Source organism: Staurois parvus, unplaced genomic scaffold (assembly GCF_062004578.1).
Source record: "Staurois parvus isolate SC_StPar_1 unplaced genomic scaffold, SC_StPar_1.0 ptg002360l, whole genome shotgun sequence".
Taxonomy (NCBI): domain Eukaryota; kingdom Metazoa; phylum Chordata; class Amphibia; order Anura; family Ranidae; genus Staurois; species Staurois parvus.
The window spans coordinates 345658-359567 of NW_028320156.1; the positions used below are offsets into that span (position 1 = coordinate 345658).

Sequence of the window (13910 nt, forward strand, 5' to 3'; positions counted from 1 at the left end):
CCTATTGCCCGGGGACCCCATGATTTGCCAGTCCGCCCCTGGTAGTGTCAGTGCATATTTTAAGCACTGATCACTGTATTAATGTCACTGGTTCCCACAAAATGTCAGTTAGTGTAAATATGTCCTCCGCAACGTCGCAATCCTGCTATAAGTCGCTGAACGCCGCCATTACTAGTATATAACAAAAAGAAAAATCCCAGTATATATCCCTTAGCTTGTAGACGCTATATATATTTTGCGCAAACTAATCAATATACACTGATTGGGATTTTTTACCAAAAATATGTAGCAGAATACAGATTGGCCTAAATATATGAAGAAATTTTTATTTTTTAAAAATTTTTCTGTATATGTTTTATAGGCGAAAACAAAAAATATTGTATTTTTTTTTTCATAATTGTTTATATATAGTGCAAAAAAGGAAGGAGGTAAATCTTCTGGAGGAAGAGGAAAACCTGTTTGTAGTCCAAAGCAGGGGAGCAAGTTGGGTGAAAAGCATGGTTCCCTCCATAAAATACAAGGGAGTAAGTGAGCGTAGCTAAACTTGGACAGGAAGCATGCTATTCGTAGGATCACAAAAACAAACGACTAGGCGCTAATGCCCTCAACCAGCACCGGGTAAACAAGAGTGAAAAAAAGGCAGGCAATCCCACAGCTGCTCCAATGACCATAGGGAGTGTGTAGTCTAAAGAAAAGCATAAAAGATCAGAGCGCTCGTGGCGAATATCCAGAATAAAAAACAGTAATGTTCATAACCAGCAGACAATATACGACAGTTTAATGGAGCAATAAAAGCAAGAATCACCATAAGGATGTATCCATGAATGGATGTCATACAAGGATCAGTGCAGACCATAGACTGAAGGAATGATGGGAGCGGCTTACTGTGTTGTAGACATGGTAATGGAGAGCCTGGATGGTGAGTTCAATAGGTGGAAGGTGACAGAGCCACAATTGATGGTATACAGGTGACCTTGCTTTTATTGCTCCATTAAACTGTCTTATATTGTCTGCTGGTTATGAACATTACTGTTTTTTATTCTGGACATTCGCCACGAGCGCTCGGATCTTTTATGCCATTCATAGAATCACCAGGTGAAAATAATGACAAAGGGTATGAAGAAGGATAACTAATGCAGTCAACTCATTTAAGAATTCTTCATCATAAGTTTGTTTCCAATAGGTTTGTGATAGGTAAACCTTTATGTTTTGTTTTTTTTTAGATTTGGCTAGAGTGTAGGAGGGTCAGATCATCTTTGCCATTTGGTAAAATTTACCTTAAAGTGGTTGTAAACCCTCACATATAGCCAGGGACCAGGGGCGGACTGACCATTGGAGCACTCGGACACTGCCTGAGGGCCCGTTGTCAGTAGGGGGCCCCATGAGATGCCACTGATACCTTTCATAGGCTTTTTTGGGTGTGGTTTGAGTGAAGGCAAGGACACAGGGGCCCCATGATTTCCAATTGCCCGGGGGCCCCATGAGTTGTCAGTCCGCCCCTGTCAGTGACTAGCCTCAGGTGATACACAGAAATGAAACAAATTCTCCTACATAAGTTGTACCTGTCTATCTACAGCTGTCTGTCCCCTACATCCATTAAAAGTGAAGAATTTACACAGATCTCTCAGTTATGAAAAGCAGGGGGTGGGGATCTGAAGTGACATCAGTGAGGAGAGCTCTGACAGCTGATTGGAGGGAAGGGACACACCCCCCCCATCACACATAGCTGAGGCTGTCAATCTGCTGGAGGTCCCTTACTGTCACCGTTTTTCTCTTGGTGTCAGGAAAACTTGTCAGAAGTGACTCCTGTTTTTAGCAAGGAAACAAGGTAGCAGACAGCAATGACACTTAGTGCTCTGAATTGAAACAAGTACACACTATAGAGGGACATGCTTTATTCATATTTCACGTCTGAGGTTTACAACCACTTTAAGTTCTTGTGCTGTTGTAATTTCCCATTTCTCCCTCACCGGAGTTCATTTCTTATTAACCTATATAGGGAACCTAATATGGAACCATCCAATCAAGCACCATCTTTATTAGATTTTCCAACTGTGACCCTATGGAATGTCGGAGTTCTTTAATGTGGTGGTCCCATGTGCGGTGCTCTGTGGTAGTCTCATCCTCTGACCCCTACATAACTCTTGCTTCCTTTAGAGATGTAGAAATATACAAGTCTCTAGTATTTAGACAATATTTGTTTTGTTTGAAGTTTAGCTGTAAACGTTGTCCAAAGGACAGGAAGCCAGGGTAGGTCTTTCTCTAATGGAGCCCCAGATAGCGGTACAGACCCAACATGGGTTCAAACCCTTAACCAACTCTATTCAAAACTAGGAAACAAAGCCAACAATTAATTTTAAGTCTGAAGTGATAAGAAGGTACTCACACTGATGATGATACTCAAGGTGTCATCATTTGGAAGGAAGACACAAACACTCCGCCGGTCCTGCATGGCTCTGTTGTTCTGGAAGGTGACCTTGTTCATCTTTGTTTTGGCCTCTGTGTGGGGGTCAGTCCGCTGCTCCAAGCTCCATGGACTTGCCGGATCTCTGCCACCGCTCACAAGGCTTCATGATCATCCATGAATGGGAGGAAAGTTCCTCACCTGTCAGCAAATCATCACTGTAAAGAGATAGAGAATAGACTTTTATCATTTATAATGTCTGAGAACATTGCACACATTGATTCGCAAACAGGCAATTTATTAAATCTCTTCCCGGCAACTGGAATCCCTAAGTGATAGCTTATACATTGACTCTCATATAGATTACACAGCAGATACGGAAAACACACTATTTATGGATTCTACCTTAAGTTTCGGCTAATCAGGGAATGTCATAGATCTTGAATTATTTATGAGAGGCTTAACAGCCTTAATGGAATTACACTGGTCATCTATTGGATGTAAAAATAACTCCCAATGTGGTTTAAAGGGCCATCAACTCTCAGGGAGTTAGTCCACTTCAACAGTCCAAATAGTTCTTAACCCTGCCTCCTTGTCTAAAATCACATTTGCCACCTTCCAGAAGCTGGCATGCTACACTATACTGTATATTGCTAAAAAATCATCATACCTCTATGAGTTTGTTGGACATCCCATTCAAAAAAAATAGCCATTAATATGAAGTTGCCCCTTCCCTTTGTGGCTACAACAGTCCACACTCTTCTGGTTTTCCACAAGATATTTGAATGTGTTTGTGGGAATTTGTGCCAATTCAGCCAAAAGAGCATTTGTGAGATCGGGTACTGATGTTGGATGAGAAGATCTGGCTCACAATTGGTATTCCAGTTCCTCACTAAAGTGTTCAGTAGGGTTGAAATTAACCATCCCAATGTGTTCAATAGGGCCCTGTCCAGATCACTTGAGTTCCACTACACAAAGTACTTAAATCATTTAAGACGTTTTTATGGAGCAGGACATGTGCACCTGAACTCAATATTTCATTGGTGTGATCATTTACTTAAGCCCTTATGAAGCATTAAATCTCCCACAAATAGAGATACAATGAAGTAAACAATGGAGGAGAGGAGATAATGATGATCATATCTGTGGCCAACAGATCTTACCACTACAGTCTTTCATGAGTATGAAAAAGCTTTGAATGGATCAACATAGCTTACATCTCCTCAAAAAAATTATTAGTATTAGGTAAAATGACCCTTGATAGGAATTTTTCACTTTCAGCTCTGAGATGCATACACAATCAAACCTAGTAAGCCATGATTATTGGAATTAGCCTTGCTGCTCATCTTCCACCAATCACCTGCTTTTGCTGGACGGCTCTACAGCTGCTTTGAGAAATTTGACCTTTCTTGGCCTGGCATGGTCTGGTTTTAGAAACCCATGGAACTCAAGCAGTACACTGCCTTCCTCATGATGGTTCATATTGGAAGAGTTTTCCACCAACAAACTAAAGGTTACAAGCCCACCAACTTCTTATGCCCAACCAGCTCCCTAGTAACCAATGATCAATGACCATTGGTGCTTATAATAGATCCTCAATGCTCTGTATAATACTGGACACAGACCTGAGAGGACAGTTGGGCATGCTGGCACAATCTGTTATCTCCTTAGGTACAAAATCTACAACCGGTTCCATAAATATGTCGGCTCCACTCTGCCAAGACGACAAGTTGTGAATGAAGAGCGGAAAGAAAGTATGGGTGAGGGGGAGCAGAAGAGCTTCCCAGATGCAGATTATAAGAACAGAAACACACCTGATCAGACAGCGGCAGACATGAGATTGTAACTTGATTGAGCAAAAAATAGCAGAATCAGTCATCTCATGTCTGTGTAGATTTCACAAGCTCCATGGTGGGATCATTAGTTGTTCTCTTTGGCGGCATTTATTCTTTTATGCTTAAAAACTCCATGTAATTATTTTGTGTTTCTTGCATTTAATTGTTTTTCTTTAAAGTTTCTCTGAACCCAAAAATACATATTGCAATATATTGCAGCTTGCTATGCATTAGATGTGGTGGCTGCATTAGTTATCCTTTTTCAAGGCTTTGCCCTTCATGTTCACCTGGTAATCTAGCCTGTAGCATATTTTCTGTCCAAGGGTGACAACACTTGCTGACTGTAGTGCATATGTGGAGAAGCAGCATTGTCACCCTAGAATAAACCCCTCATCACCATACCATGGGGGGGGGGGGTATTCTGTAGTTCACAGAGGGACCTGCAAACAATGTACTGTTTCTGATAAGAGTGCCGGTAAAGTTAGAGACTACTGCAAGTTATTTTTGGCAGAATCAACAGTTTTTTTTTTTTTGTTTACTGAACAGATATAACCAGGGGCGGACTGACAACTCATGGGGCCCCTGGGCAATAGGGGATCGTGGGGCCCCTGTGTCCTTGCCCAAACTCAAATAAGCCTATGAAAAAGGTACCAGGGGCATCTCATGGGGCCCCCTACTGACCCCGGGCCCTCGGGCAGTGCCCGAGTTTCCAAATGGTTAGTCCGCCCCTGGATATAACAGAACCCTTTCAATGGTATATTTAGCAGACTAAAAGAGAGCAAATATGAGAAGTTCATTGTTGGGTTTACACTTTAAAGCAAACCTATTAAGTCATAACTACATACACGTGATCTATGCTCAGATACCTTGGAGAGCTAAAGTCACGTGTGGCCCTACCCCTCCAATGCCTTTATATCAGTCCATATATATCATTGGCAGCCTTAATGACCAACCAGGAGGAACATGTGAATATTAAAACATGGGCAGCACAGTGGCTAAATGGTTAGTCCTTCTGCATGGCAGTACTAGGGTCATTGATTCAAATCCCAACAGCGGCACCACCTGCCTGGAGTTTGCATGTTTTCCCTGTGCCTGCGTGCGTTTCCTCTAGTACGTGTATGTATGAATGTAAATTAGGGACCTTAGATTGTACGCCCCTTGAGGGTTTGGGACTGATGTGAATGTACAATATATATGTACAGCGCTGTGTAAATTGACGGCGCTATACAAGTACCTGAAATAAATAAATGTTTTGAATATTAGAGCTAATTGTTCTTTTGAATTTTGCTACAATATATGTAAGCATACATACAGAAAACGTAAAATTCTTGCAAGGCTAATGGTAACATTTTTAACCCCTTGGCGCCGGCGCCTCCAGGCCCTTTAAGGGTTCCAGAAGACGAGAGGCGGGGGCGGAGTTTAGGTCATGTGACCGCCGTGACACGCAGTCACATGATCGGGAAAGGTCCCGATCGAAAGAGGAGATTGGGACCTTTCTGTGAGTACTGGACATGTGTGCCGGGAGCGCGCAGGGTGCGCGCTCTCAGTACATACATTCTTTTTTAATAGAACGTAAATGTGCGGCCACTTGGCGTCTAGGCCCAGACGCTGGGAGGCTGCACATTTGCGTTCGGCCGGCGTGAAGAGGTTAAACACTGATTTGAAAAAAAAAAAAAAAAAACCTTTCCATGGCATGAATATTTTAATGCAAAAAAAGGGCAACCATTTACTCCTAAAGGTTTGTAATCATGGGGCTGGAAAAAATGCAGCAAGACCTATTGAGCTTGATTTGCTAAAGGCAAATAGAGTGTGCACTTTGGAAATTGCAGTTGCATTCTGCAAGAGCTGTTGCTCCAGAGCTTAGTAAATGAGCTCAAGCTCTGCTGACTTCCATCATCCAAATCACGTGCAAGCAAAAATGCTTCTTTTTCCTTGCATGTGATTGGGTATTCTTTGTCAAGTGAAGCTTTACCTCATTTACTAAACTCTGGAGCAACTGCACTATGCAAAGTGCACCATCTATTTGCCTTTAGTAAATCAAATCAAAGTGTACAGTTTTTCTGTAAACTGAGGTTTTTGGAGGAAAACATACATTTTAATGGGCCCGAGGGTTAGTGGTCAGTACTGCTGACCTACAATGTTTTTTAGTTTTATTAAGTGAGCTGACTCATTGAAGATGATCCCAACCAGTCAGCAACAAAAGCTCACCTAAGATGACTGCGGTAATCTAAAATCTAGTTGCCAGGGGTGACTGCGGTCTACTCATATACATTGCAATGCCTTACTGAATAATCAATGTCTGCTTTCTCACACGTTAGTCACTGAAAATTAATGATTCATGTGTTTCACAGACAGGATATCTTAATACTCATGTATACAAATCACACAGACCATCAAGTCACCAATATTCCACATCTGCACCATTTATAGATCTCTGATCTCCAGAATAAACTTCTCAGCTTTCTCCGATTTCCAGGAATAATCCCTGAATCTGAAGATCTTGCAATGTTTTTCAACACCAATCAGATGTCATAAAATCTGTCAGCACCTGTGGTAGTGAGCCCTCGTAGATAGTCAACTTGGGGTTTCCCAGGGTGCGGAGTCAAAGCTCCAGCCCGCTTCTTCACCAGAGCCCCTGATGGTGGGGATGGACTTGCAGCAAGCTGGGACCAGGTCGCAGCCCCCGGGTACGCCCAGCTGAGGATGAGGAGATCGCTCGCGGTAGCAGATTACTATGGGAGGAGACAAACGGAAATCCAATAGACTAGCCGAGGTCAGGACAGGCGGAAAACAAGCAGTCAGAGAACAAAACCAGGGTCGGTACACGAGTAGTCAATGCAGGATACAGGAGATAGAAACACACAGGAGCTCAGACAACTAGGAAGTTTCTCAGGCAAAGTGGCCTAGACTGAGCATGTCTTATATAGGCAGGCAAAGAAGGAGGCGGGCCAGGAAGTGATGGAAGGGAAGGAAATAAAACCCAGAGAACAGCAGACAACACCCATAGGTGAGCACAGACAAACACACATGTGAAAGGGATCAGGAACAGCACTGCAGCAAGGAGGTAAGAATACACAAACCAGAAACTGCAGGCTAACTTGAGACAAAATCCATGTGTTGCATCCAATTCTGATCTACACCCCAAAAGGGCATATACTCCAGGGATGGTAAGGGTGGGGAGGTTGGCCGTCCCCTCAGCCAGGAAATGAGGCAGACTATTTGATTTGCTGTAGCTTCTAATATAAGGTTACGAGATTTTCAAATTGAAGGTCAGGAATACTCTTGTGACCATGCCAACAAAACTACACCCTTATTTGTAGCCACACCCACAAAAGCACCTCCCCCCCAACTTCTTTTAATGTGCCCTGTAACAATTGGTCACAGACATTTGGAACAAGAGGCAGGCTTTGGAGGTATGAAGACGAAATACCTTAGTCAACAAAAAAAGGGAAATTATGTAGCACACACATCATACCACAGTGAATTGTGGGTGTGGCCAGATTGCAGATGGGGCTTAAGCAAAACCTGAACCTATCCTGTTATAGGTCAAAAAAGTTTAGGGGTCAGAATTCAGTAATGCACAGAGTGCAGAGGTCAGAATTCAGTAATGCACAGAATGCAGGGGACAGGATTAAGTAATGCACAGAATGAAGAGGTCAGGATTAAGTAATGCACAGAATGAAGGGGAGAGAATTAAGTAATGCACAGAATGCAGGGGTCAGGATTACATAACGCACAGAATACGGGGGTCAGGATTAAGTAACGCACAGCGTGCAGGGGTCAGGATTAAGTAATGCACAGAATGCAGGGGTCAGGATTAAGTAATGCCACAGTTCAAGGGTCAGGATTAAGTAACACACAGCGTGCAAGGGTAAAGATTAAGTAACACAGAGTGCAGAGGTCAGGATTAAGTAATGCACAGAATGCAGGGGTCAGGATTAAGTAATGCACAGAATGCAGGGGTCAGGATTAAGTAATGCCACAGTCAAAGGGTCAGGATTAAGTAACGCACAGCGTGCAAGGGTCAAGATTAAGTAACACATAGAGTGCAAGGGTCAAGATTAAGTAATGCACAGAATGCAGGGGTCAGGATTAAGTAATGCCACAGTCAAAGGGTCAGGATTAAGTAACGCACAGCGTGCAAGGGTCAAGATTAAGTAACACATAGAGTGCAAGGGTCAAGATTAAGTAATGCACAGAATGCAGGGGTCAGGATTAAGTAACACACAGCATGCAAGGGTCAATATAAAGTAACACGCAGAGTACAGGGGTTAGGATTAATAAATGTGCAGAGTGCAGGGGTCAGGATTAAGTAACACACAGGAGTGCAGGGTCACTATACCCTATACCACTTATAGCACCGCTCAAGGTGCTCTGGTAGATCCATTTTCTCAAAGCAATTTAAGGGTGCTTAATCCAGAAAGCAGGGAAGTACGAGGGCATGAGAGTTGCCACACGCCACTACCTAAAGAGGTAAAGAGAAATGTGAACAGCCTCAGCCTTGAGCTTCTCCTGCGCCCTGTGTTTGATGCATTTTGCTCTGCCCATCAGGGCTTAATCAGAGATCACAGTGTGCAGGAGTCAGGAATAATACACAGAGTGCAGGAGTCAGGAATAAGTAATACACAGAGTGCAGTGGTCAGGAATAAATAATACACAGAGTGCAGGGGTCAGCATTAAATAAAACATAGTTCAGAGGTCAAGAGTATATAATATACAGAGTTCAGAGATCAGGATTAAGTAAAGCACAGAGTTCAGGGGTCAGGATTAAGCTTGTGTATTGGTCATCCCCATTGTCCAGCACCATTCCTGGAAGCCCAATAGTGTAGTGTAAATGTTGCATAGAGCACTTTTTACACTGAGCGGCAATCCAAAAATGGCATGGCTGGGGCACATGGACACTCCATTGGTTTTGAACTGCCTCTTGTGCAGTGTAACGAGTTGGAGACTGTGCACTGCAATGTTTGAGGGGCCCAGCCCCTTAGGACAAGTCCACAGACATCCAATTCTCGGGGATAGATCCCTCACAGTGAGGACTGTTCCCAGGAAATGGGGGATGAATGGCAACCTCATTCTAATGCACATTGTACGAAGCTCACATTATACACTGAAATCAGTGAGATAATTCAGTACAGGAGAGTAGCCAGGAGAACGGTTAAAGACTAAAGGAAAGGCTTTAAATAATTGGGTGAGATCACACGTTTAGCACTTTTTAGCACAAACAATATTTTTCGGTATGTACAGTCCTTCTTATAGACAAACATGCATGACTGTACAGTGATTGTTTCTGAATATCTTCATGTAGGCACTGCCGGTCACGATCTCTGTGAATACCTTCATGTGTTCATTCCTACATGGAACATTTGCCATGGAAAATATGAACATACAGCTCCCCTTGCCTGCTACCTTTTATAATAAAACCCCCCAGCGCTCTTTCCCATTTCTCATAATTATTATGTAGAATTACATTTTATAGTTTTCTGGAAAGAAAAATGCTCCACTTAGGCAGCGATTTCATGTGAAAACATGGCTTTAACACAATCGTTTTATGAACAGCGCAGTCAGACCAGTTCATGAAACACAAGCGGCCATAACATCTGTTCAGAAACAGCTCCATGCACAGAGAACTGAAAGAATCATTTACAGACATCGTTAGCAGGATTTGACTAATAGGCTGCTAGCGATTCGCCTACAAAACTTTCCACGAATTGCACAGATGCCAACATTGTAAAATAGATTCCAGGGACAACCAGCTCCTCGTATATCGGAAATGCAGAATGACTAATGCAGAACGTTTGTGAATCGCTATATAGTCCTCTATAGGATGATTTTTAGTATTTTCTATTCTGCTCTTTGATTATCATTACCTTATAAAAGTTTTTAAAAAAAAAAAACTGGAACACTAGTTAAAAATGTAAAATTATTTTTGAATAGAGATGGGAAGGTGTAGAAAACTCAGGTTTTATTGCTATCTGCAGCTTTAAAGCAGAAATATTCCCCCACTCCCTGCAGTGTCAACATAACAAAATGTAAGGGGGAAGCTTTCAGATTCTGATGCGGTGGTATAAATTCTCATACACCATACAAACATATTCCTCTTCTAGGCGCTACCAGCTGCAGCAAGTGGCCATACCTCCAGCTAGCCAGTTCCTGACCAACGTGCTCAAGGAAGACCTTTATGTCGGCACCACTCATGCATGGTGGGTCCAAAAACCCCTTTTCTCCTGCCCACTGATCCATAACCCCTCTTCACTCCTGGAGCACACTGTCTTTCAGGGTTCTTCATATGGTTTAAGGTTAGGGTTCAGCAGATTCAACCATGTAACTGGGACCCGTGAGACACTTGGTCCATGTTCTCTTGAGGGGTTCTTCTCTAACCACCAGCAAAATGATCCCTTTACTTTATGATCCCTTTAACACCAGCTCCTAGTCAGATTGGGATTATACTCTACACATGGGCGTCTCTACAGTAAAAGGGAAGTAATCCTTACCTTTATCCTTAACCATGGACCAGTGCTAGTGTTGTGGAAGAGCAAGAGGGAGGAAGAATAAGGACCTTCTATGCTTCTTTGCAGTAGCAGCTAAAAGAGTAATTCCAAGGCATTGGAAATCAAGCCTCTCCATCATCAATGAACAGATCTTTGAAGTAGACCTTCAGGGCATGGAAGAACTGATAGCCTTGTTATATGACACATTTTCACACTATACTTCACCTGGAGCATATGGTTTGCCCAGGTGAAAGTGTTGCCCTCATACCTAGGCACCTTTCCTACCACTTAGACCTCATCCCTTACTATACATTATCTAGTATAGTCTAATATACTGTTTCTCTATGCTCTTCCAACATATGAAATAACACCATATGACCTTGTAGGTCCTCATCTATAAAAATTTGTATAGCCCTGAACACCATGAATCTGTTTCACTTTAGGAAGTCAGGCTACTTAGTAGACATGTCACAAGTTCTAAGAGATGACTACCATGACAATTACCAATGAATATATGTGGTCTCATGAGGTTTCATATCTGCAACTTTTCTTTTATATGTACAGCATATGCATTTGAAGTATGTATAGTATACACTATATCCACTGGAAATCTACCCAACAGGGATACACAGTAATAAAATTCTTTCCCACTGTATCCAAAAATAAATTATGACTGTAGTCTCACGTGAATAGATAACAGCACTAACAGTAATTCACTATAGCAGGCATGGATGTTTTGGCACAATTAGGCAATTATTAATCCAGAAATGTGTCTAAGTGCCAAAATATCCAGGGATACATTTATGCATTCTAGTACTTTCCCCTAAAATCTGAGACCGAGAGCAGCTATGGCTTTGGGGTATTGCCTTAAACCTCGACTACAATATTATTATTATTTATTTCAGGTACTTCTATAGAGCCATCAATTTATACAGCACTTTACATATATATTGTATATTCACATCAGTCCTGAACCCTAAAGGGGCGTACAATCTAAGGTCCCTAACTAACATTTATACATATACATACTAGGGACAATTTAGACAGGAGCCAATTAACTTACCATCATGTCTTTGGAGTGTGGGAGGAAACCCACTCAGGCACAGGGAGAACATGCAAACTCCAGGCAGGTGGGGATTTGAACCAACGACCCTAGTACTGCCAGACGGAAGTGCTAACCACTTAACCACTGTGCTGCCCCAATACACCACAGGCAGCCCTTTTTTAGATCTGCAAAAATACTGTATTCAGTGTTTTTGTGAAAGCCTTCTAAAAGGAGATGATTGATGCCCATAGCAGCCAATTACACATCATTTTCAAACCTATATGACAAAGTGAATGGAAGCTGGCTGGTAGTCATAGGCCATGGGTCCCCAAACTTTCCAAACAAAGGGCTACTTTACTGTCCTTCAGAACTGGGGGGGGGGGCAGACTGGCTAGTGGTAGTAGAAAATGCCCTGGCATTGGTGGGAGTGGACAATGGCATAGGCTTGGGGGTCAGTGGGAGTAAAAAAAAAAAGAAGAAAAATCACATGATTGGTGTCAGTAGGAGGAATAGTAACCCAACATTGCTGTCAGTTGGAGGAATAGTGCCCCATCATTGCTGTCAATAAAATAATTAGTTCTCCATCACTAGTATCAGTGGAAGGAATGGTACCCCAATGTTGGTGTCAATAGAAGGAATGGTGCCCCAAGGGCTGGATAAAGGCAAGTAAAGGGCCACATCCAGCCCATGGACCGAAGTTTGGAGGCCCCTGTCATAGGTAATATTTAGCATAAACTTCATAAACGTCAACACCGAACAACCTGATGCCAAAAGACACTTTCTGCAAGACAGAAACTGTCCCATGTTCTCCATGTCCCATGGAATGTACCACCAGGCACAGGGCAACACAAAAGTTACTATGACAGGCAGTGCCCATCATTTTTTCCTATCACAGGAAAGTGTCCTCCCAATTTGCAGAAGATCCAGACAGAGTTCAACCAACCACTTAGATATGGTCATTTAAATAAGAAATTCATGGGAACAGAGGTATGAAAGCAATTGTACATTACTCAGATTTTTTCCTGCTCCACCAATACCTGCAGATCAACTTTGTGCAAAGTCGCACTTTAATAAACAATCCACAGGCAATATATAACTGGTGTACATCTCCAAAGTCATTAAATATTTTTAACAGAGTGGCCTGGGTAAACCAATAGGTTCCCCTACCACACTGATCACACCACCAGAATGAAATGAAGCAGATCTGCCTAAGCATCAAGAGGATCAAGTTGGAGCTTGTGCATTATGACCAAGGACTCTCCCCTCGTTCCCCTCCCCCCCCCCATCCCGTGACAGTGATGCAGCTTGGTGATTGGCTACTCAGTCACCAAATTCTACATCTTGCAAGGGAAGAGAGAGAGAGAGAGTCACATGCTCCCTTATAGCTGGAGGTAGTGGGTGTTCTGCCTCCAGCAGGGAAATTCATTACACCTGTCTGGCCTGCAATATTAAATGTGTCCACTAGATGGAGCCCAGAATAAAGTCACTGTTTTACAGAAACTTGAGACTGTTTAGTATTAAGGAAAAAACTCCTTCAATCTAAGAAATGGAAACAGGTGCATCCTAGAAGCTCAGACTCAATTTTAGGAACTAAGGCTGGCCATACATTATGCAATTATCTGGAGAGTTTTGGTTTAGATTTACCAAAAACCATATAATAGGAGGACAAACCTAAACAACACTTTCAGTTGTATCCAATTAGGCAGGCCCTTGCACTACACAGTTGAAGGTAAATCTAAAGGATATTGGGCAGAAAATTGGAAGATAATTGTATAATGTATGGCCAGCCAAAGGGAAAGGAACCAGCCATAATTCTCTGCATCACATGTCATGGACTGAAGTTAGATTCCCTACAGGCAGCATCGCTGGTGAGCATGGACTTACTGCCATCCGCAGCTTAATTATTTCATTGTGTTTTGTATGTGTCATGCATTGACTGTATATATATCTCATTTGTTTGCCCAATAGTTTTACCCTGCCCTGTTTTGTTAATAAAGATTCAAGATTAGATTCAGTCTGGGTTATTGCAGAATGGGAGGGTTTAGCTGCATGACGTGTAGTGAGGACAGAACAGTGGGTATTCTATCTCTCCAGCAGGTGAACAGAATGTGAGTGTAAACAGTGGGATTACAGGGGGC

General features: G+C 42.5%; 1 protein-coding gene across 1 annotated transcript in view; it reads right to left on the reverse strand.

The window, feature by feature from the left end:
* The window catches only part of FRMD6 (FERM domain containing 6), a 140396-nt gene that overhangs the window by 58574 nt on the left and 67912 nt on the right, over nt 1-13910 (reverse strand). Inside the window, exon 2 of the mRNA XM_089665813.1 lies at nt 2387-2622. Coding sequence (XP_089521939.1) covers nt 2387-2485 — 99 coding nt within the window. The 5' untranslated portion in view covers nt 2486-2622. The remainder of the gene's footprint in view (nt 1-2386; nt 2623-13910) is intronic.